Raw genomic sequence first — 24,569 nt, 5'->3', positions numbered from 1 at the left:
ACACACTCTGAGTTCCAGCTACGCAAACTCTACCCAGGTCAAACAAATTACTCCCCCTTCTTCAGAAGAGTCTTCACTTCCATCACTGTGTTCATGCTGCTCGTCTGGCAGCAAACCCTTCCCTTCCCTCTGTGTCTCCACCTCCCCTACTTGCAAGATCCAGCCCCGTAGTCACCATCTCCGGGAGCTCCTCCTTGTAGCTCTCAGATAGCACTTGGCATTTCTTCTGCTTTCCTGTAGCCTTGCGGTGTACCCCTCCTCTAGTAATTCCCACTTTGCATTATTGGGGTTTTATGTGTCTGTGTCCTTTCTCTTTGGGAGAGACCCCATGTCTTAGCTATCTTTAGACCCCTGGCACCTAATATAAAGCCTAGTACAGAGATTCTCAGTATGTGTTGGAATGAATGAATAAATGAATGAATACGTAGCCACACTATCATTTCAAAGAAGCAGTCTCAGATACACGTTTATTCCTTGAATTTATTCCAATATACTAATGTGCTCCTGCTTGTTCATTTGGCCTCAGTTACAAGGGATTACTTAAAGTAACTGTTCTCAATAGCTATTTGTTCCCTTCAGTGAGCAATTGAGATGCAGGAGATTGGCTATGATTTTTCTCTCTGAGAAACCATCTCATGTCCTCCCCTCCCGTGTGGGCACAACGCTTCACCGGGGCCTCTGAGCCAGCAAAGCCAAGCTCTGGTCACTGCAGAAGTCCTGTCTTAGCCTCTGTTGGTGAGGTGCTAAGCACTTCAGCTTTGTCCTGTAGGATTTTATACAATTTTTAGAGAGAACAGAGTTCTTAGATTTTAGGGTTTGACTTTCTTGCCCGCTCTTAGACTCAAACCCAAGTCCTTGGGTGCTGGGCTGAGACGCAAACCTGAACAACAGAGGTCTGACCACAGTCAGAATCAACTCTGTTTTAATAGGGGCTTTGGTTACAGGACCACACTGGTCTGCCTAACTTCCTCTTTCTTTAGGATGGGGTCTCCTTAATGCTTCATGTAATTGGGTTCCTGGCAGGACCACCCTACTAGGTGTGAGACATGTTCTTAAAAATTGGAATCCCATGGTTTGGGCTCAAGCTGGTGCGTCCCTATCCTCACCCCCATCCTGGCCCACACTGCACATGCCCACACCATACTCCAAACATGCTTCTCACTGTGTGCTCCAAGGTCCAGCAAAATCAGCATCCCCTGGGAACTTGATGACTCACAGCCTATACTTTAATAAAATCCCCATGTGGTTTTTTTTTTCATTAAAAATTGAGAAGCATTGATTTTAGTAAAGGATTCAAAACTGGTTCTGGTGTCAGGGTCCATTTCCTTTTTTTTTTTTTTTTTTTTTAAGACAGAGTCTCGCTCTGCGGCCCAGGCTGGACTGCAGTGGCACGATCCTGGCTCACTGCCACCTACACCTTCCAGATTCGAATCATTCTTGTGCCTCAGCCTCCCAAGTAGCTGGGATTACCGGCATGTGCCACCATGCCTGACCAATTTTTTTGTATATTTTGTAAAGACAGAGTTTCACCATGTTGGCCAGGCTGGTCTTGAACTCATGGCCTCCAGTGATCCACCTGCCTCGACCTCCCAAAGTGCTGAGATTACAGGCGGGAGCCATCGCACCTGGTCCCATTTCCTCTTCACTAACACCCTAGTGATGAACTTTGACGTGTGTGACTAAGGAGCTAGACCTGGGCCAGCAAGGAACCTCTCTCTTCTGGCTTCCACAATGGTCTCGTGCCGCCTTCCGCTGGGACATCTGTGTCCTCCTCGAAAATTCTTTACAAAACCTTGTACTTGGCTTAGACTCGTAATCAAAGTAAACAGAGGTTGTGGTCTTGAAGAATACCATGGTTAACCAAATCATGGGTGGTGAGATCAAGATCATTTTCTTGTTTGTTTGTTTGTTTTTGAGATGGAGTTTCACTCCTGTTGCCCAAGCTGGAGTGCAATGGCACGATCTCAGCTCACTGCAACCTCCGTCTCCTGGGTTCAAGCGGGTTCTCCTGCCTCAGTGTAGCTGGGATTACAGGTGCCCACCACCATGCCCAGCTAATTTTTGCATTTTTAGTAGAGACGGGATTTCACCACGTTGGCCAGGCTGGTTTTGAACTCCTGACCTCAGGTGATCCGCCCGCCTTGGCCTCCCAAAGTGCTGGGATTACAAGTGTGAGTCACCACACCTGGTCTAGATCAGGGTCTTGGAAAATATGAATTTGGTGGAAAATAGTAAAAATGTGATTAAATAGCCAGATTTTAACTGTAAAGTTCTACAAGGCTTTTGCTTCTAAAAGAAAACAACCTGGTGGCAAAAACCAGCAGTGGTTAAGTATCCTGCAGAATTTTTGGTTGTCAGGGAGGTGTCAGTGTCTCACTGCATTGTGCTAACGCTGATCACACATTTCATGTGCCTCTTACTGGCTTGAAATTGAATGTATTTGCACTTATCGTTCTTCCTTGTCATTATTGCCAACGTTGACAAGTGCTTTTACCTTTTCACAGATTATCACACGGTGCTCGCAGATACTTTTTCTCAGCCCGGTCTTCTATCCTTCTATTTAATGGGTGGAGCACAAATGGACTTCCTCTCAAGCTACAGAACCACCCATGTGGTCTACCCAGGCAGAGCTACAACAGTTATCAGATTCTTTTGTTAAAAGAGGCCTGAAGTGAACCTAGCCTAAATGAAAAGCCTTGGCTGTTATTATACACAAATAAAAAACCACTTAAACTCAAGGCCACCTTTAGCAAAACCCTGATTAGGAATTAGTCTGCCAAGTGATTTCTATGAAAGCCTTTGCCTCTCTCTAGGGCTGTGGTCCCCCGCCTGGGCTCTACATTAGGATAATCTGGAGAGCTTTTAAAAATCCTCAGGTCTTGGCTGTACCCCTGATCAATTTAATCATGAGCTCTTGAGAGGGATCCAGGCATAGGTAATTTTAAAGCTCCTGGGTGATTCCAGTGGACAGCTGAGGTTAAGAACCTCAAATTTCATCACACATCAGAATCACCTGGTGGGCCTGCAAAACTGGATGGCTGGGGCCCACCCCAGAGTCTCTCATTCAGGAGGCCTAGGGTAGGGCCAAGAATCTGCTTTTCTAACAACTTCCCAGGGGATGCTGTTGTGCTGGATCCAGAGACCACACTTTGAGAACCCCTGCCCTGTGGCCAGTTTGAGAGGCCTGGCCACGTGGGAGGCACCTGTCCAAATGTTAATCTGTAAAAGGCACTAAATCATCACTAGACATACAACAAGGTGGAAGAAACTATTTACGAGAATTCCTGCCAGGAAGAGTTTGTGTTAGTAGAGTGTGGCAGAAAGAATACTTAGGTCAAATGCCAGGGCATGGAATCCATGAGTCTAGATTAAATTGCCTTCTGAGGAGAGGGGGACTGTTTTGCTGAGTGAGGTGTGTACTTCAGGGGCAGAAGTGAATTCCTGGTCTAGACTAACAGTAGTCCTTCTCTGCCTTATGCTGTGGAGCGCTCAGTCTTTCCTCTATGTAAACGTCGACAAACACCATACTATTGGCCTGTCCTGGGCACCCACATGCCTCGGGCCAGCTGTGCTTTTTTCCAGCATGCCCTGCAAAATTGCCTCTCCAGCCGAGCCTCCATATCTGTATTTCCGGTGCTGGGACCAGTATGGCTCCCACTTGGGTGGCTGAATTCTATTTGTTGGGGCAGGGTGGCCTCCTGACTTTCATGATGTGCCAGGGTTCTGTCCCCACTGTCGTGAAAAGCTGCTGCTGGTTGGAGACAGAGCTGGGCTCTCATCATGTGGAACCACAGTCCTGGGACACTTACTTGTGAAACACCAAGAATCCAAGCTGCTTTCCCCTTCCTGGGGGCATCCACAGTAACCTGTAGGGCATTTAATTCCTCACAGTGCGTGAGCTTCACTTTGGTACTCTTATTTTCAAATACAGAAAGAGCATACCCTTGAACTACCACATAGTCACTGTTTCTACAGTGCTGAGGCACAATAGCCTTTTGATCTGCCATCTATTACTACATTACAAGATGTGCTAAAACTTAGTCACCCAACATAACAATGCATTATGCTTCATGATTCTGTTAGACCTTTGGGCTGGGCTCAGCTGAATGGTTTTCCTTCAGGTCTCTCCTGGGTCTCTCATGCATCTATAGTCCCTGGGATTCCCACTGGGTCCTTGGTGCTGGGCCTCCCTCTCCAAGAGATCTTTCCTCATTCAGTATCCTGGCTGGGGCTTCCTTACCTGGGGGCAGCGCTGTTGCAAGACTGTAACGGTGAAAGCTGCAAGGCATATTGAGGCTTAGGCTTTGGAACTCCTACAACACAGCTGGACCACATTCTGTTGGTCAAAGCAAGCCCAGCTCAGATTCGAGGGATGGGAAGCAGATGCCTCTCTGCATGGGAGGAGCACAGCCTCACAACAGACCACACCACTGTTTAACACTTCATGTTTGCTTTTCTGTCTAGCTCTTAGGCTGCAGTTTGGCCAAGAAAATAACAGTAAACAACTTATAATAGTAAATAACAATAAATATTCCATAATGCCACAGTATCTGAGAGTTAAAAAAAACAGGCCCCAGGCAAGAGCCTTCTATTCATAAGTCAAATTTTGTCTTGGGTATCCGCAGGCATGCTGGGCCTTGGCCTCTGATGACTGACATGACACCAGCAAGGGAGGACAGCTGACCCCAAGATTCTGAGCGCAGGCAGCTCTGCAGCTTCTTTGGACTCCTATCATAGAGGCCCTAATATAGTACCTTTTTCTGGAGGTGCAGAGACTACAGGGACAGATATGCTTTCGGGGAGTGAGGAAGGAGGCAACCAAGTCCTACTGACTATACGATCCATATATGTATTGTTTTACATATATTATTTTACTCAGACCAGGTGCGGTCTCTTAACTATGCAAAAATTGACACTTAGGTGAATTAAATACTTTCCCTAAGATCACAGAACTGGTAAGTAAACCTGGAATTATTTGACTCTGAGTCTGTCAGACTACAAACCTGACATGTAGGGATTCTCCTACCATGCCTTCGAGCCTAAATGAAAAGAGGAGAAGGAAAAAGCATCAAGGGGAGTGTGCTGGTCTTTCCCTTCTTCCATCCTTGGAGTTTGGCCATCTCCAAAGAATGTGAGAAGCCACTGTTACTCCAGCTTAAAGTGGCCTTGGGAGATTCCACTGCTGTGTGTGGCACACACTGTTCACATCTCCAATAAGACAGAATTTTAATCATGTGGGTTTTCTTAAAGGCATTCAAGGAGCTTCTGAAAAACTTAAAGTCAGAAAAGGAGCCCTAAAGCCATTACGGACATGATTTTATGTCCAAACTGCCCTCCTAGATATGGCTTTAAACCAGTTCAGATGACAAAGAACAGCACGAGGCTGGCACTTTATTCTAGAAAAGCTCACATCAGGCAGGTCCTAGGAAAAAGCTGGGACTGCCCTCTCACAGATGGTTTTCAGGAATCCAATGTGGGCTCCCCTCTGCGCCTTTCAGATCCCAGCAAGCTCACAGCTTTTCCAGAATGAAATTAAAGTACCTGAGGGAATGACCTGGAAGTGTGTTTGACCCTGAAGACAGATGCTACATGAATTGGATGGGGGAGGACATTAACTGTCCCCCGGGGAAAGAAAGGAATGCAAGTACTGAACATCTCAGCACAGGGCACCTTCTGTGTTAACTCAATTAAGTCTCTTCCTAGCCATCCACCGTGCACACCTGTAACTTTGTTTTATGGATTGAAGCCCCAAGGCTGAGGAAACCCTGTTCCATTTATGGAACAGCCAAGCCAAGATTCAAACCTAAGTCTTTTTAATTTTGAAATCAGGGCTCTTTCCACCAACATTTGCTCAAGATATCTTGAATGATTAAATCTAGGAATTAAAGAAAAAAGGCAAGAGTTTTGTTTTCAGGGTTTAGAATAAAAAACTGTCATTTATAGGAAAAGACAACCATCCAAGAGCCTTTTTCTCAGACAAGTTACCTGCCGGTCACTTTGATTTCCCTGTTTGATTGGCAGTTCTTGTACAGTCAGCAACACTGGGAACATTCCTTTCAGCCTGTAGCTCCTGTGTCTCTCCCTCCTTAGATCCTTCCTTTAAGATAGACCTACAAGAAGTCAAGAAGGAGAAAATAGTGTTTTCCTTCTTCTTTCTTGACCTGTTCCTTGGAGAAGGACACTTTTTCAACCAGAATACCATCATGTTATCAGAATCTGAGAAAAATCCTATCTTACCACCTATGAAGTTTTATCTTTCACTCCAAAGAAAAAGCTGGAAAGTGTGGTCAAATGGATACATGCCTTAGGTGGAGATTACACGGAATGGTGTATATACTACGTAAAAATATACATGGCGTTTATGTATGTAAAAATCCGCTGCTGGATTTTTATGATTGTTTTCTTTCTCTAAGTTGGCATGAGAGAAACCAAAAATGTATATAAACAGATGGAAAGGCAGGGATATACTAGAGAAGACTGGAAACAAACAATTTTAAAAGGCAGTGTAAACTCTGGCAACAGCATTGCATCTGTGATTAATGGTGGTTTCTTTTTGGGAAACGTTTAACTCTCTTTTTCCACTTAATGTCTCCTGCTGGATCAGATTTTTGTTCTCTGTTGTTCTTTGGAAATTTTTATGGCTTCAGAATCCTCTCTGTAAGAAATTCTGGTAGAACTAGAGAAAAAAATGTGTGGAAATTGAGTAATTGCAGTGCCCTGGAAAGGACTTTGAGTATCTGTAACTTCTTGAGGGTTAGGAAATATTTGACACGTATTGTTGATGTACAGACTAATAAGTGGTTCAGCTACTCACATTCTCATCCCATCCTCTGTCTTCAAAACTGGTCAATGAAAAATACCCTATCCAAAGTGTTTGCTACACAGAGTCACTTAGAAGGCAAATGGGAAATTTAGGAAACTAACAGGAATGAATTTTGAGGAATTTCTACTTCATTTAGCCTTTTGGGACTGACATTAAACTTCTTGGTTCTATATCCAGATATATCTTTTCTTAGAGGAAGTAAAATCCTAAAATGTAGAAATAAAGTTTGCTTGGTCATTGTTATTTCTTAAATATACAGTCCAAACAAATGAGTATGGGATTACCTTGCTGGAGTAATTCATTCGCCATTTTGGGAGAATGTTAAATACAAACGTAGGAGGGGAGGTTTAAGAAACACATAGCTTTTCAATGATTTGGAGGACTGTATTTTCTCTCACAATTTCATGAGGAAAAACATGAGCTATATCAAATTTAATTCACCTGATGCTGATTTTATAGCCAGTCATCATTCTAGATTCATGCCCCAGGGTTGGGTTCAGGCATGTGTAGAAGACTTTTGTTTTGGCTGGGTGCGGTGGCTCACGCCTGTAATCCCAGCACTTTGGGAGGCCAAGGCGGGCAGATCACAAGGTCAAAAGATCGAGAGCATCCTGGCCAACATGGTGAAACCCCGTCTCTTCTAAAAAATACAAAAATTAGCTGGGCGTGGTGGCATGTGCCTGTAGTCCCAGCTATTTGGGAGGCTGAGGCAGGAGAATTGCTTGAACCTGGGAGGCAGAGGTTGCAGTGAGCTGAGATCGTGCCGCTGCACTCCAGCCTGGAGCCTGGTGACAGAGTGAGACTCTGTCTCAAAAAAAAAAAAAGAAGACTTTTATTTTATAACATTCGAACACATTCATTTAAAAGATGCTCAAGGGATTATCATCAAGTAATCCCTTATATTTTATTTTGAGGTATAGATATGGTTTTATTCATTGTGTTACATGTTTATCATTGAATAAGTGTTCTTATTTTGTGAATTTAACTGAGCTTTACTAAGATAAATCACTTATGTTGGTGAAGAATGTGTGACTCCCTATACTAAAATATGTGTTCCTTAAAAACGCAGTGTACATAGTTTGCAGATCTCTATTTGTTGCCTTAGATTATCTTCCATATTTCTTACTATTCACCTATTCTACTTCTAAATGACATCCCCTAAGAGATCAGCTTAGAGCTCAAAGCACTTCGAGAGGAAGGAATGTTTCTGATCCATCTTTGCCGTTGTGAACCAGTACAGTGCCTGGCACATAGTAGTCACTCAATAAATACTGGCTGAACTGACAGAAACCATATCCTGAGCCATTTCTCTGGGTCTGGGGCCCTTCTAGGAGTCATGGTTCCTTATTAGTTCTCCTTCTAAGTACGTGTGTGTGTGTGTGTGTGTGTGTGTGTGTAGGTGTGTATAAGTGGAGAAAGAGCTGGCAACAATTCTCCCAGTATTACATGCGATGTTCTGTTCCTTCCATTTGGATTATCCTCTAGGTCCAGTGACCGTTTTCTCATTTTGGGCTAAGCTGGCCATGTTCTCCTGAATTGACTCTAGACTCAGGATTGAGAACGAGGATCTAGGCTGCCCAGCCTCTAGAGAATTGCTTCCCAATAGATATTTTCCTTGAGTTGCGTCTTCCTGCTGGGATCCTGTTAACTGGCTCAGGCTCCCAAACAGCAGAGAAGATAGTTGATTGGAACCTTTAATTTCTATGTACACCAACATAGCCCGTGTCACTAGGTAATGCTACTATTGCTGCCATTGTTTTCATCATCTGGGATGAGAACATTTTGGTTGAAAATGATTTCCTCTTGGCTCTGGGCCATGCATGGTATTGGCTAGGTGAACTGCCAGAAGGAAGGACACATTAAGAACATGAAGTCCTGGCTAATGCATCACATCCGACAGTCCTCATTCATTCTCTGATTGCTGGATCTCCACCTGGTCAGCTTCCATGGTGCTCTGTTTCAACAAGCACAACGTGACCTGGGTATATGTCTAAAGCATGATTACTTGTGGCTTTTTTCTCAGTGGCAGGTGAAGTCAGGTAGACCCCAGACAAAAAATATGCGAACCAGAGCATTGGAAGAAGATGACAGAGCTTTCTTCTCCTAGCGTAGAGGCCGCGGGAAACAGAGTTGTAACAAACAAGAAAATGTATGTGAAACTGTTAGAAGAAAACAATTGTTTAAAAGGAAAGAGGAAGCTTAGAGGGTGGGAAGATGTGGAAGTCTTTGAAGGAGAAAGAGACCCTGCTGTTTATTTTTATTTATTTATTTATTTTTGAGATAGAGTCTCACTCTGTTGCCCAGGCAGAGTGCAGTGGTGCGATCTAGGCTTACTGCAACCCCTGCCTCCCGGGTTCAAGCGATTCTCCTGCCTCAGCCTCCCGAGTGGCTGGGATTACAGGTGCCTGCCACCACGCCTGGCTAATTTTTGTATTTTTAGTAGAGATGGGGTTTCACCATGTTGGCAGGGCTGGTCTCAAACTCCTGACCTCAGGTGATCCGCCCTCCTCGGCCTCCTAAAGTGCTGGGATTACTGGAGTGAGGCAGCGCGCCCGGGCGACCCCACTGTTTCTCTTAGCAAATACACATTGATTCTTCAGGTCTCACCTTCCACTTCATTCTTCTAATAGAAGTCTGTCACTCCCTGGGCTGAGTGAGGTACCTCCACACCTGGCACTTCCCCATGATAACACCCAAATATAATGTAATTTTCTATTTATTTAAGCAGAAATTCTTTTTATGCCATTACATATATATCTATATATACTTATTTTATCTGTTGTTCATGCTAAGTTGTAAACACTGTAAAGGAAGCAACCTTGTTTGTCTTGTTTATTGTGGTATCCCTCTCAGTATATGTACAAAAAATTAAATGAAACAATAAATGTTGAGGTTGAAGATGGAGAAATAAACAAGGTAAGGGAGTGAGAGAAAGAGGTCATATAGAGAATGTAGTGGTGGGGAAACCAGGGTTGGCTGGCAGTAAAAGACAGATAAGAAGCATAAGTAAATGAGGGCAGAGTTCCCAGACTCCTGAAATTGCACATGAGCGTCCAACCCTTAACCCAGTTCATCAGTGTCATCCCAAGGAGATGGGGGCTTAATTTCATAGGAACAGCTTCAGCACTGGGGACCTTACTACCTCTCCACAGAGCTCTTCTCTTTGGTTTTATGTAACTTCTACTTACTGGTTTTGGTCTTGTCCTCCAGAATGCACTGATTCATACGTTATTTTAAAGCTGTTAGGTTGGTGGCCAACTGATAACATAAATTGTTGTTGTTTTTCTTCTGTTAGAGACATAATGTCTTGTATGATATAAAAAAGGCTAATTTCTAGAAGTCAAGTTCTAGGTAGGGTAATGAAGGTGTATGAACATACATGCCCCGAGAATGAAAACCAGCATTCCCCAGGCATTGAGACAAACAACTCTAAAGTCTTCTATGGGTATTTGTAAGAAAGGCCTTAATGTCACATGCTGAAATGAGTGAAAAACATTCGGTAAATTATCTCTTTTAAAAATTGAGATACTGCTGGAGAAAACATACTGGTTTTAATAGATTACTTTTTCTTACAGAAACTTGACTCTCAGCAAAACTTGTATAACATTAATTCCATCTAAGATTTTTTTTTAAAGTTTTTGAAATCTTAGGAAAGCATAGCTCTTACAAATATTTACTATGTGAAGGATATCTTCAGAAAACATGAAATTAGAAAAACCCAGAATAAAAAAGAACAGTTTAATCAACATGTCCACTCCATTTTCTAAGTATGATTAATCTCCAAAATATGTGTAATGAAAGGCAATTATATTTCAAATTGTTTAACTTAGAAGGAAACCGATTTTGACACTAGAAAACACAATTGTCAAGAATTGCATTTAATGAGTCTTAGAAATTTGCTAATGTAGCTTTCAAAAATTCAATTCCCTATGATGGATAACTTTATTGCACACTCTTGGCCACTTAAGTCTCAAAGGTCACAGAATTTGTATATATTATTGGTTGCAAAGATAGAGATCTTCTCAACTTTCCTCTTAGTGAGTGTATTTAAAGTATCTCCTTTATGAACAGTCTAAAGGACTCCAGAAAGATGTTTTCTTTTTTTTTTTTTATTGTGTTTTAGGTTTTGGGGTACATGTGAAGAACATACAAGATTGTTGCATAGGTGCATACGTGGCAGTGTGATTTGCTGCCTTCCTCCCCTTCACCTATATGTGGCATTTCTCCCCATGCTATCTCTCCCCAACTCCCCACCCTCCGCTGTCCCTCCCCTATTTCCCCCCAACAGACCCCAGTGTATAGTACTCCCCTCCCTGTGTCCATGTGTTCTCATTGTTCAACACCCACCTATGAGTGAGAACATGCGGTGTTTGATTTTGTGTTCTTGTGTCACAGAAAGATGTTTTCTATATAATTTGGACTCTATAAACTGTATCAAAGTAAGCTGAAAATTAACATCAGAACTTTGTCACATTCAGCCTTCCAATCTTATTTCATCTCTCCTCCATTTTTATATACAAAGCAAATGGTATTCTGTCATTATTTGTAATAGATTCTAAAGTTGAAAGTCTGTATGAAGAGAATAGATAAGCTTTGTATTTCTATAATAACATTTTTGGCTTTTCTTGCATCAATAGCTACAGTGCCAGGGTGCACGCTTTTCTGTCTGCCTGCCTGTTTGCCAGCCTTTTTTCTTCATTTTATTGCACAAAAATGTGAAGGCATTATTTTGGAATCAAAATAGAAACTTGAACAAAATGCATTTTTATAGTAATTTAATAGCATCACATTACAGTTCCATGACATACTCACTTTTTTCCCCAGAAGGAACTGTGTATGGATATGAAGATAATGTCACATGACAGGATATAAGATATAGCTGAATAAAATTTAAAGGTTCCAATTCCCACTTTGATACTTTAACTGTTACATGGCACGCTCCTATATTGAATTGGTAAAATATTTCCCAGACCTTTTCTATGAGACTTTCCTTCTAAGGGAACCCACAAGGATCCATGTAAATGACAAATCCATAACATTGATACCTGCTGTCATCATCCCTGTAGATGCCTGGAACCTTGACACTGAACAGTAATGAAAGCAGAGTATTCGGTAAACTATCTGGACGTAGACCAAACTGTAATCCTGATGCTATGTAAAGCAGAGAAAACTTTCCATTTTAGACTGCAAGTCACATGCATTCCATACTATGCTTCCAAACTGGTAATTGTTTATTTAATGAGAACATGGAGGATGCCTTTGGCAGAACTGAAATTTGAAATCCTAAATAATTTAGAGATTAGAAGTCTAATGTTAAGGCAGTTCAAGCATATTATTATTACCACTACTCCTTTCTTTTTTTTAACCCAGGCTGGAGTGCAATGGCGCGATCTTGGCTCACCACAACTGCCTTCCAGGTTCAAGCAATTCTCCTGCCTCAGCCTCCCGAGTAGCTGGGATTACAGGCATGCGCCACCACGCCCAGCTAATTTTTGTATTTTTAGTAGAGATGGGGTTTCTCCATGTTGGTCAGGCTGGTCTTAAACTCCCAACCTTAGGTGATCCGCCCACCTTGGCCTCCCAAAGTGCTGCGATTACAAGTGTGAGCCACTGTGCCTGGCCACTACTACTCTTAATAATACAACTCTATGCAAATGCTCTTGCAGCTAAAAGCATTTTGTCACTGATCAGATACTATGATTCTAAAGAGGATGCACGAATTGATACAAAATTAACAAATTTATTTAAAAACTCACTTACTTTCATTGAGCCACGTGCATATTTAGTCTCACATACATTGTGTGTGTTCATTGAAATTGCACCTCTGCTGAGCAATCAGTTATCATGTCTCTTCCAGGTGTTCACAATCTGAAAATGTGTATATTCCGGCCTGAAATAACTTCTGAGTAGCATAATGCTACTGGCGATTATGATCCATTCTATAAGACATGATATATCAGGGCCCAGCTTCCACAAAGACCTCTGAACAGTGACGTTGGATAAGAACATAAGCCCGTGGGGAGTATGCTTCAAATTTAACAAGTTTCCTGCCATTGATAGAGGAAACAGAGATGCGTCCAAGCCCTGCCTAACAGACACAATGTTCCTCTATGCATTTTTAGGGTGTAGAGAGTGTTTGCTCTGTTCGTGGCCCTTTGCATAACCAGGTGAAGGTCTACCAGACTTCTCTACCGAGTATTTTACGAGTGATGTCTCGTGCCCTGTCAACCAGATCTTGACCTTTGCCCCAGGCAGCTCAGATAACTTTCATGACATCGTATGGTAAACTGAAATGACATGTTGTTAGACGGCTCTAGGGAAGTGGTTTCTGAACTCATTTAATACCAGGCCAGCGATGTGGGAGTAGAGCATTTTTTGGGAAAAGGTAACTCCTTGTTCAGCAGGAGATTTCTCCCAAACCAACCTTAATTAACTGATGTCACACAAAAAGGAGTTGTGCATGGCTATAGGTCATTGGAAGGGTAGGCCCCTGATGGTAGCCTGGTGACAGGCCTAATGATCAATGAATGTGCCCTGTTCAACTGTGACCCTCAGAGAAGCCAGTGTCAAGTAAAAAGCTCAGAGAGGCACGCGGAAGACATGCTTTCCTCGTAAACATTGACAGTAGGAATGTTGATGTTATTAGAGCATTTTTTCCTGGTAAGCATTTTAAACCACACAGATTTTTTTTTTCCTTTTAAATAACTTTTATAAAGCTTAAGGAAAAATGAGTAAAGCTAATGACCCATGTATGGATGGGATGAAAACCATCCAAGTTCCGATGATTTTAGACTTCGGCCACTTCAGTGGCTAACAGTGTGATGTCCTTTGCGCCAAGAACTACGAAACCTAATTATGATTTTCATTGACAGACAATTAAAATATGAATTGTAGGACAGCCTTAAAACGAACAAACCAGAGCAGAATTATTGAAATAAACATACTTGGAGAGAAGTGCCAATGCTAATTGCTGGTGTTACACATTTAGGTAGTTTCTTGATTTATTTTTTGACACCTGGATTCAAGACATAAATGCTATATACATGACTATTTTGAATTTTCTATTCAGGCTTTGAGATCAGAGACTTCACATATTGAATCTAATAATTTGGGGATTACTTAGAATGGCAAAATCTCTAAAGCAAGGAATCAGTGTGGTAAAATAGTGAGTTTAATATACTATAAAGATTCAAAGGAAAAAGCAGGTTCCTAGGATTAGAAACTTTCTACAAATGAAATATAATGTTGCTGGACAGCAGCTACCTAAACATTCAGTCCTACTGTGGACCCTGAAGACCAACAACACAGTTACCCTAAAATAAAATATTACATATTTGTAAAGTTGCCCATGTAAAAGTCACAAATCTTATCTGCATAAGGGATTAGTCAGCAGTGAGTCATTGCTTCATGCTCTTGCCACATACAAGTCAATTTCTAAATCCCAGCCTAGAAAGAGCTTTCCCTAAGCCTAATCTGAATGAAAAATGTAATTAAAGCACACACCAAAAACCTCTTCTAGTTCTACATCAACCTCCCCACCACCACTCAAACAAACTGAAGTTTTCATGGACAGAAAAGTATGTGCATGCCTGTCAGCAGGCGTGTGTGTGTGTGTGTGTGTGTATTTTTGTGCATGTCCTTTCATTTCTTTACATTCTTCCTTGATTTAAGGCCAGTTGTTTTGGAAAACACACCCGACATTTAAAAAATTAATGTCATTGCTAATTGTGGGACTTAAAAAATACGCTTTCAGTTCATACGAATTCCCATAGCTTTCCCATCATCTATTTAGGCTGTTGGTAGATGGAATATGAACTCTCTGGCCTTTCTCCATCATTCTGGAAGTGAGAGGAGATGGGACATTATAATGCTCTTCATCAAAGCATGGTCCCTGTCAGCATAGCTGGTAGTGTAGTCTCCATTGAATGTGGTAATTTTAATCTAGGCATTCAGTTTTAATGTCCACTTCATATTATCTGATAAGTACTTGGATAGAGGTATGACACAGAGGTTAAGAACCAGAGTTAACTTTTTAATTAAGTATCAGCGCCTTATAAGAATTAGCATCTCAAATAAAAACGTTGGTAGCTTCTGGAATTTTGCAATTACATTCTTTACCCTTCTCCCACCCTTGCCACCAACCACAAAGATTCTGTGAGATTCAGTCTATGAGACTTAGGCCTTTAATAAGCTACATCTTAAGGAAAGAATATCTTCTTTTATTGTGAATTATGTTTAATTAACCTCGAACAACCTTTGTAAAAGGCTCATGATCTTAAATTCAAATTTTAGAAACACGATACTTGGGGATCCCTATTTAGATGAAGAGGCCATTTATCACGTAGGATTATGCACTACTGAAAACACAGTCTGCAAAATCAAAGACAGATGCATTTCATTTGAAATAAATGGAATATACAGAGCTTTAAGTTAAAAACAAATAAATTAGAAATGAAAAAATTTGATGTAAAAGGAAACACATTTCTTCAGAGAGTCTTAGCAACATAATTTGTTAAAAATTTCAATTTAAATAGGGAAAATTCAAAATATGCAATTAGGAGTGATTTAAAACTAACGCTGAATTAAATTTAAAAGATTGTAATGGGGGAGGGAACAGCAAGTTTTTTGCAACATGTTTGTAAACTTCTTTTACGTAGTGATGTTACCAAACATGAAGGAAAAATTATTTCTCTAAAATCAGCCTTCCGAAGTTTTAAGCTGGAAAAACTAGTGTAAAACCTCACACATATGTGGCAACAAATTTCAAAATAACTGGAATTCTAGGCCTTCAACATAACTCCATGATTACTTTAGTCATAAGTTGTTGGGTTTTTAAAAATAGCAGCTTTATTGAGATAAAGCTCACATACTACAGGAGACGAGAATATGACACCCCAATATATGACTTTAAGAGACAAGAATATTAAAGTATATAATTCAGTGGTTTTTAGTACATTCAAGAGTTGTGCAACCATCACCACTAATCTAATTTGAGAACATTTTCATGCCCCAGAAGAAACCCCATGCTGATTATCAGTCGCTCTCCATCCCTTCCCCCCAAGCCCTGGCAACCACTAATCTACCTTCCTGTCTCCATGGATTTGCCTGTTCTGAACATTTCACATAAATGGAATCATATAATGTGTGGCCATTTGTGACTGGCTTCTTTTACTTAGTACAGTGATTTGTGGGTTTTTTGTTTTGTTTTGTTTTGTTTTGTTTTTGAGACAGAGTCTCCCTCTGTGGCCCAGGCTGGAGTGCAGGGGCACGATCTCAACTCACTGACACCTCCACCTCCAGGTTCAAGTGATTCTCATGCCTCAGCCTCCTGGGTAGCTGGGATTACAGGTGTGCACCACTACACCTGGCTAATTTTTGTATCTTTAGTAGAGACAGGGTTTCACTATGTTGGCCAGGCTGGTCTCAAACTCCTGATCTCAGTTGATGCACCTGCTCTTGCCTCCCAAAGTGCTGGGATTACAGGCATGAGCCACCATGCCTAGCCTGTTTTTGTTTTTTTAACAGTAACACTAGAGGAATTTGTTTTCTCATAATTCTGGAATCTGGAAACTTGAGATCAAGGTGCTGGCAGGTCTGGTCTCTCCTGAGGCCTCTCTCTGTGGCTTGTAGACAGCTGCTTTCTCCTTGTGTGCTTACGTGACTTTCTCCGTGCACCAGCATAATATTTTCAAGATAATCTGTGTGGCAGCACGTATCAGCACCTCATTCCTTTTTATTGCCAAATAATACTCCATTGTAATGATACAACATATTTTATTTACCCAGTCATCAGCTGACAGACATTGGGTTCTTTCTTTTTCTTTCTTTCTTTCCTTTCTTTCTTTTTCTTTCCCTCCCTCCCTCCTCTCTCCCTCCCTCCCTTCCTTCCTTCCTCCCTCTCCCTGCTCTCTTCTCTTCTCTTCTCTTCTCCTCTTCTCGTCTCTTTTCTCTTCTCTTCTCCTCTTCTCTTTTCTCTTCTCTTTTGACGGAGTCTCGTTCTGTCACCCAGGCTGCAGTGCAATGGCGCCATCTCGGCTCACTGCAACCTCCACCTTCCAGGTTCAAGCCATTCTCCTGCCTCAGCCTCCCGAGTAGCTGGGACTAGAGGCATGCACCACCATGCCCGGCTAATTTTTGTATTTTTAGTAGAGATGGGGTTTCACCACGTTGGCCAGGCTGGTCTCAAACTCCTGACCTCAGGTGATTTGCCCTTCTCGGCCTCCCAAAGTGCTGGGATTACAGGTGTGAGCCACTGCACTGGGCCCAGGTTGTTTCTTTTTGGCTGTTATAGGAAATATGCTGTGGACATTTGTGTGTAAGTTTTTATGTGGACGAGTGTTTTCATCTGTCTTGGGTAGATACCTAGGAGTGTAATTGCTGATTCATGTGTTTAAATTATGATCAACTCTATGTTTAACCATTCGAGGAACTGCCATACTGTTTTCCAAAGTGGGTCACACCATTTAAAAATCCTCCCTGCATTGTAAGAGGGTTCCAGTTTCTCCACATTCTCACCAACACTTGTTCTTATCTGTCTTTTTTATTTAAACTATTCGAGTTGGCCCGAAGTGGTGTCTCCCTGTGTTTTTTATTTGCATGTTCCTGATGACTAATGAGGCTCTTCATCTTTTCATGGGCTTATTGGTTATTTATATATCTTCTTTGGGAAGGTGTCTATTCAGATCCTTGGTTAATTTTTAAAACTGGGCTTTTTTTTTTTACTAACTATAAGTATTATTAAAATGTGATTTTTAATATATACATTGTAATCAATTACTGTGATCCCAGGATCAGAATTGTTAGCTGAAAAGGATCATAAAAACCAAGGTCTAACCTCCTGTATTGACAGATGAAGAATCTGAGGCTTAACATGGCCTGCCCATGGCCACAACAGAACTAGTAAGTGGCAGAGCTAGGGAGATTAATGACTCATAATAAAAAATGGAAAAACACGGATGTTTGATGATTTATATTCAAATAAAGCTCCTTTCTTACAGAGAATAACCCTAAGACTTCAATAGACTAAGGGGCACTGAGGTGGCATCTGGTGAGAGAGGGGCCAGGAGATTTGCCTTGAAGTTGCATTCAACCAGCTAGAACACTGTTTTTATTTAGATTAGTAAAAATCGCAGTTTTCTAAAGATACATGTAGTCAGATTGGGAGTCTTGAGTTTTAAAAGTGACAGCAAGGCTGTCTGGTTCATAATGACCTCTAGTGGGAGTTGGCTCTTTTAGTATCCATCATGGTAGCTTTGAAGAGCACTTGAAGAAGGAGCCTCAATCATCTGGGCTTTGGATTTGGTTGCAAAATAAAGCCATCCTTTACTTGGATATGTATTCGCTCTTCCCATTGAAGTCAAAGAAGGCATTCCATTTTGCCTAATGAAACGAAGGTGGGGAATGAATGAAGGGTGGCATTTTAGAACAGTCTACGTATAGACTTTCTATGTGAGGTTTAGCATGTGGGGAAGGAGAGAAAGGATTTGTGTCAAAGAGTCGTAAAGTTCTGTTCCACCTGCCAGATAATACAGAACAGAAACACAATGAAGCAAATCCTCAGATAAGACCAATACAAAGTGTCAGTGTTCAAATAAGTCCATGTTCAGCTTTTGGTTTTTTAATGCCATTAGCCCATACTGCTTGATCTTAAGTTTTTCTAACAAAGCAGCATGGGATAAAGCCCATTTTCATGCACTGTGTTGAGTTTTTTGGTTTTGTTTTGTTTAAATAATAGTCTTCCTGATGTAAGGAGATTTGTATGCCTGTTATGATTATATTGTAATTGATTTTGATGAAAACAGTAGTTCACAGAAGGGACAAAATCATTCTTTTAAAACAGATTTCTAGGCTGCCATGTAAAGCAGTGGAAAGTTTTGATCCCCATCTGAGCTCCATTGCTAAATTATAGCACTCCACCCTTGAAAATGAAATAGGCTGTGGATTTATTATCTAAATGGTCAGTATGACTGTGAGCTACTGAGGCGAGCAAGCTGAGTTTCCCATGCTGTGACTGTGCACGTGTTTATGGATATGTATATACATATCTATATTTATATAAATCACTAATAAGATGGGCAAGTGTCTGGCATGTAGTAGATGCTAAAAAAAAAGTTAGTTGAATCTTCGTTACTCAGATAGGTGTATGGACATTAAACTGCCTCAAAGAAATGTTGTAAGCCCTAATAATGTGAATTTAAAGCATTTGAGAAATAAATATTTTCACTTTCCCTTTTTCTTATTCATTTTCTTGTTAAACTATAAACTTGACACCTCCAATAACCTTTGTAAGATTCCGGTTTCCTATTAACTGAAGGATAGTAATGTACTTGAAGTCACCAGTTACTTGGAAATTTGTTTCCTTATACTTCTGTTTTCCTTTGTTTTGGTTAAATATTTTTATCTAGCTTCCTCATTCCAAGTGCAAAATTCACTGATCTTACTGGAGACAAATTATGTAACAACATATTTTTTTTTTTAGCATTTTCCCCTAAACTTAACAATAACCCCATTCTTGTCAGTGTCTTTTAACCATTCAGTTATGTTGTCTTCTTCTGGTTGGGGGACAACATAGGGAGTGCAGACAGGAACAATTAGACGGCACACTGTTTCAGAGATCTTCTCTAAATAGCACTTCTTGCCAGGCGCGGTGACTCACGTCTGTAATCCCAGCACTTTGGGAGTCCCAGGTGGGTGGATCACCTGAGGTCAGGAGTTCGAGACCAACCTGGTCAACATGGCAAAACCTCTACTAAACAAATCTTTACTAAAAATACAAAATTAGCTGGGTGTGGTGGCGCACACCTGTAATCCCAGCTACACTGAAGGCTGAGGCAGGAGAATCACTAGAACCCGGGAGGCAGAGGCCACAGTGAGCCGAGATTGTGCCATTGCACTCCAGCCTGGGTGACAAGAGCAAAACTCCATCTCAAAAATAAATAAATAAATAAATAGCACTTCTCTCAGCTGGGCTTTGGGTGGTTCTTTGAAGTAAGCGGTTTCCTCTGATGAGGGTCAGGAGTACTGGTGTTCTAGGTTGCTGATAAAGAAAGATTCATATGATTTGGAAACCAAGATGTAGGCGGTGTGATTTACCTCATGTCACAAACAGGGGAACCGTTCCTTCTCCTGGACTGGAGCGCTCAGTATCTCCAGACCGAGACCACAGGGATAACCACAAGTAATGCCAGAATTTTCCACAGGAAGATTTGATGGATTTTTTTCCAGCACACGAACAGTTGCTCAATGAAATCCCCAGAGTTCCAGGCCATAAAGAAGGGCAGAAACTATTCTGCGTGGAAATTTCTCAGGGCAAGTGTTATCCATTGCTGGCTGTGGCTTTAGAAAAGCCTGGTGTTTCCACAGATCCCTGATTTTGAGCTACAGTTTGCCTCAAGAAACTCATAAGGATAAGTATGAGTTAAAATATGTTCCTAGGTACCTGAAGGGGTTGACTTGTTCTAGGAGGTTATTTGATAGATCAATGGGATCCATGTAAAAGAGGGATTTTAATTTAGTTAATATTTAGCCATTTTATTTAGGAGTGCTTTGATACCAGGATCTACTGTCTATAAAAGTTACTTTTAGGATATTAATTTAGGCTGGGCTCACGCCTATAATCGCGGCACTTTGGGAGGCCGAGGTGGGCGGATCACCTGAGGTCAGGAGTTTGAGACCAGCCTGGCAAACATGACAAAACTCTATCTATAATGAAAATACAAAAAATTAGCTGCTCTGGTGGGATGCACCGGTGGTCCTAGCTATTCGGGAGGCTAAGGCATGAGAATTGCTTGAACCTGGCAGGCAGAGGTTGCAGGGTGAGCTGAGATCGCACCACTGCACTCCAGCCTGGGAAACAAAGTGAAACTCTGTCTCAAAAATAAAATAGAATTTAAAAAGGTATTAATTTCTATTATTAGCGATACCAGAAAAGCATATGTTAATTTAATATATTTGCAATTACACACCCAGCAAAATATTCTGACAGACGAAGGGGGAGGGGAAGTGATTCCTCTAGATGCCAGTGACAGTGGGCATCTGCCATGTGCCAGGCAGCAAGCCAGCCACTTCCACAGCACAGCACCGAATCCACACGCCCTGCCTATGAGGTAGTTCATAAGGTTTCTGGTTCCACTCATGACGAGGCTGAGGAGCAGATAATTAAGTGATGCCAAAGTCATGCAGTCAGTAGGTGGGAAAGCTAAGCTTCAAACACAGATCTAACTGAATCTAGTTTTCTTTGATATATTCAAACCCAAGAGAAATGCTGGAGAGCTCTGCTGGGCATAACCACGGTATTTGGCACATACATCTCCTCTCACAGATCCGTGACCTAATGGTAAAGCCTGCACGACCATTCACTTCAAGCTTCTGCCTTCACTTCCGCTACTTAAATTGATTTTTTAAAAGTAAAACTATGCCCTGAGATTGGTGCCCAATACTAAACTTTCCTCTCTCCAAGAATATCTTTCCTTCCTCCCGCTAACTTCTATTCCCGCCTAAGGAATGCTAATCCTGGGCCCCTCATCCCCTGCCTTTCCAAGGCATTGCAGCTGCAGGGGAAGAGGGGAGGAGGAGGAGGCTGGTGAATAGCAGGGAGAAGGAGAAGAGAGAGTGAGGGATGAGGGGAGGCAGGAGGTGAGAGAGATCCTTACTGAGAGTATTCTGATTGGTGGGTAAGAGCTTCAAGGGAGGCTCAGCGTCTCTAGCACCTATGGTTCAAAAAATCATGAGGCTGACTGTTAGGCTGTTCTTGTATTGCTGTAAAGAAATATCTGAGGAAGAAAACAAACAAACAAAAAGAAATATCTGAGGCTTGGTAATTTATTAAGAGGTATAATTGACTCACAGTTCTGCAGGCTGTACAAGCATGGTGCTAGCATCTGCTCACCTTCTGGTGAGGCCTCAGGGAGCCCTTAGTCATGTCAAAGGCAAAACAGGAGCAGGTGTATCACATGGTGAGGGCAGGAACAAGAGAAGCGGGGAGGTGCCACACACTTTTAAATAATCAGATCTAAATAACAGCACCATGCCATGTGTGAGGGATCCACCCCCTTGACCCTAACACCTCCCACCAGGCCCGACCTCCAACACTGAGGATTACAATTCAGCATCAGATTTGGAGGGTCAACATCCAAGCTATATCAGACTGGGACTGTGAGGAATGGAAGGTCAGAGATGTCAAGGTCATCGAGTCCAATCTCTTTTTTACAGATAAGAGAAGTGAGATCTGGAAAGAGAGAGATGATTTGTCTAGGGTGACACAACTAGTCACTAAAATTGATGTCATTATTACCTCATCTAGAGATGTGTAGATTTTAAGGTACTTTCACCACCTGACTTCATTGCCTCACAACAATCCTCTGTGAGATATTTGTCAAATGTCACATAAGAGTGTCAACAGTTCCCTTTTGACTGTACCATTTTAGAGGGAACTCATAGATTATGTAAGACAAACCAAATGGCTTCTAAAACTGATTTTGATTCTCAAATTAGTTTTCCAAATGAGGAAACTGGTTCAGAAAGGGAAATGATTGGCCAAAAATATATCATTGCTCAACTAATGATTGCACTAAGTCCAGAACCCAGGAAAATTTCTGTACTTTTTATTCAGAAAAAAGAATGAGACAGGCCTATAGGAGCAGATGGCCCACACTGGAAGAAGTTCAGTATTGGAAATCTATCTTGGATGACACTGACATTTATTCTTAAAAGTTTTTACTAAATTATTACATATTTGAATATTGTAACAAGTTATTTTATATTCTAATATAATTGCATTGAACCTATATGAATCCATTAACATTCTACATAAATAGGCTTTTGGATGTTATTTAGGTCATTTGGTATAAAAGGATATATAATATTTATAAGCAAGGATAGAGCTAGAAAAAATGTGTGAATGAAGAGAAATTTATATTAGTGTATCTTTTGCATATAAATTAAAGATGCAAGTAAATTAAAGATGTAAATAAATTAAAAATGAAAACTCATCTTTATGGAAAGAGAAGTAAAAAAAGGTAAGAAGGTAATTTGCAAATAATACATTTTAAAAATTTGTTTTCCAGGATCTAGTTCAGGTTCAAAATTAAAAGGTCCTGAACTGAGTTTAAAAGGCACCCAGCACGTCATGCAAGCAGGCCAGACACTGCATCTCCAATGCAGGTAAGTGACTGTGATGGTTTGGGAATAATTTAGTCACCATGCCTCAGGCAAAATCACTCCCTGGTAGAGTAGAAAGGCAGGGACCTCAATAATTGCCTGTGAGCTGCAAAGTGCAAACCATATGCATCCAGCTTCCCATGAAAGGGGATTCATGGGGAAGGGAGAGCATTACTCACTCAGGGAAATGGGGGAAGGGATGCCCATATAGTTCTGCATCTTTATTCTGAGTATTGTTCAATAGCTTTTCTAAATGTGTTGCTTTCCCGTAAAGAGGAAGATGACTACACTTAAGAGAGGACCTCAGCTTCCTAATAAAATGAATGCTTAGGAACTGGTGCTGAGCCCGGGGCCCAGCCATAATCATGTTTTGTTTTCTTATCTGTGATTGCAGAGGGGAAGCAGCCCATGGATGGTCTTTGCCTGAATCGGTGAGTAAGGAAAGCGAAAGGCTGAGCATAACTAAATCTGCCTGTGGAAGAAATGGGAAACAATTCTGCAGTACTTTGACCTTGAACGCAGCTCAAGCAAACCACACTGGCTTCTACAGCTGCAAATACCTACCTGTACCTATTTCAAAGAAGAAGAAAACAGAATCTGCAATCTATATATTTATTAATGGTAAGACTTCCATTTTCTACATTCTGTTTGCTGTTGCTTTTCAGTGGGTCATAAATCTACCCTGGTCCGTTGGAAGGGTGGCTTTTCTAGTGAGTATGAAAGAAACGGGTTAGGAAAGAGATTCCATCCTAGTTGTAGACACTTTCATGAATGTCAATTTTGACCAGAACTGTCAAGGCCCAGTCAGTCACTTGTGTGCTCCACAAAGAGAGAGACACTGGTCTGTATACATCACTTCTGTACCCACAGATTCTAGCACAGTATCTGGCCCATAGTTGGATGAATAAATGAATGAAAGGATTTTAGCTCTAAATTCTTAATTATTGAGAAGCCCAAAATAGAATACATGATTTTTGTCATTTAACACAACTGCATTCTCTTATATGCTAGAACTGTAAAATACTGTGTTTCTACTAAATTAATAAACTCAATGTTGCTGTTATAGCTCTTGAGTGTTATATAATTGGTTCCAATGGACAATGTTGTATTATTTCATGTTCACTGAGGAACTACTATAATGGCATGAGAACTGGCACTGACCAGGATACAGTGCAAAGGGCAAAGGGTAAAAATGAATCATGTTTGATTCATTTTTTATGATACTCATAGAAAAATCATTTTTATTCATTCATAATTTTTATGATACTGTTTTTTCTTCCTTAGAGAATGAATAAATGAAGTAACATTCAAAGGGAAAAAAATACAAAATCTTTTAAGAAGTAGAAACTCACAGTAAAATTGGAACTGTGAGAAAGAATAATAAAAATGCCCTGTCACTTTCTTCTTCCTTGTTTAGTTCCAGTCAATTTCCGAATCTTGAGGGGATTAAAGAAAAATACACACACACACACAGGGCTGTAGAGAACACAAAGCAAAATTAGTAGGCACTTCAGTTATAGAATCAGGTTAAAAAACAAAAGAAAACAACTATCAGCATTGATCACTAAATATACATTGTGAGTCTACC

The 24,569-nt window shown here is 41.1% G+C and overlaps 1 protein-coding gene across 2 annotated transcripts in view; it reads left to right on the top strand.

Moving 5' to 3' along the window:
• Positions 1-24,569, top strand: part of FLT1 (fms related receptor tyrosine kinase 1) — a 192,658-nt gene that overhangs the window by 5,663 nt on the left and 162,426 nt on the right. For both annotated transcript variants that reach the window (XM_021676188.2, XM_021676189.2), the window contains exons 2-3: positions 22,888-22,984; positions 23,376-23,602. In XM_021676188.2, the coding sequence (XP_021531863.2) occupies positions 22,888-22,984; positions 23,376-23,602 (324 nt within the window). The remainder of the gene's footprint in view (positions 1-22,887; positions 22,985-23,375; positions 23,603-24,569) is intronic.

The sequence above is a fragment of the Aotus nancymaae genome, unplaced genomic scaffold, assembly GCF_030222135.1.
Source record: "Aotus nancymaae isolate 86718 unplaced genomic scaffold, 86718_ANA_hifiasm-v0.15.2.pri h1tg000043l, whole genome shotgun sequence".
Classification (NCBI taxonomy): Eukaryota; Metazoa; Chordata; class Mammalia; order Primates; family Aotidae; genus Aotus; species Aotus nancymaae.
The sequence above is the reverse complement of the archived record's forward strand: the minus strand, read 5'-3'. Positions and strand labels throughout refer to the sequence as shown.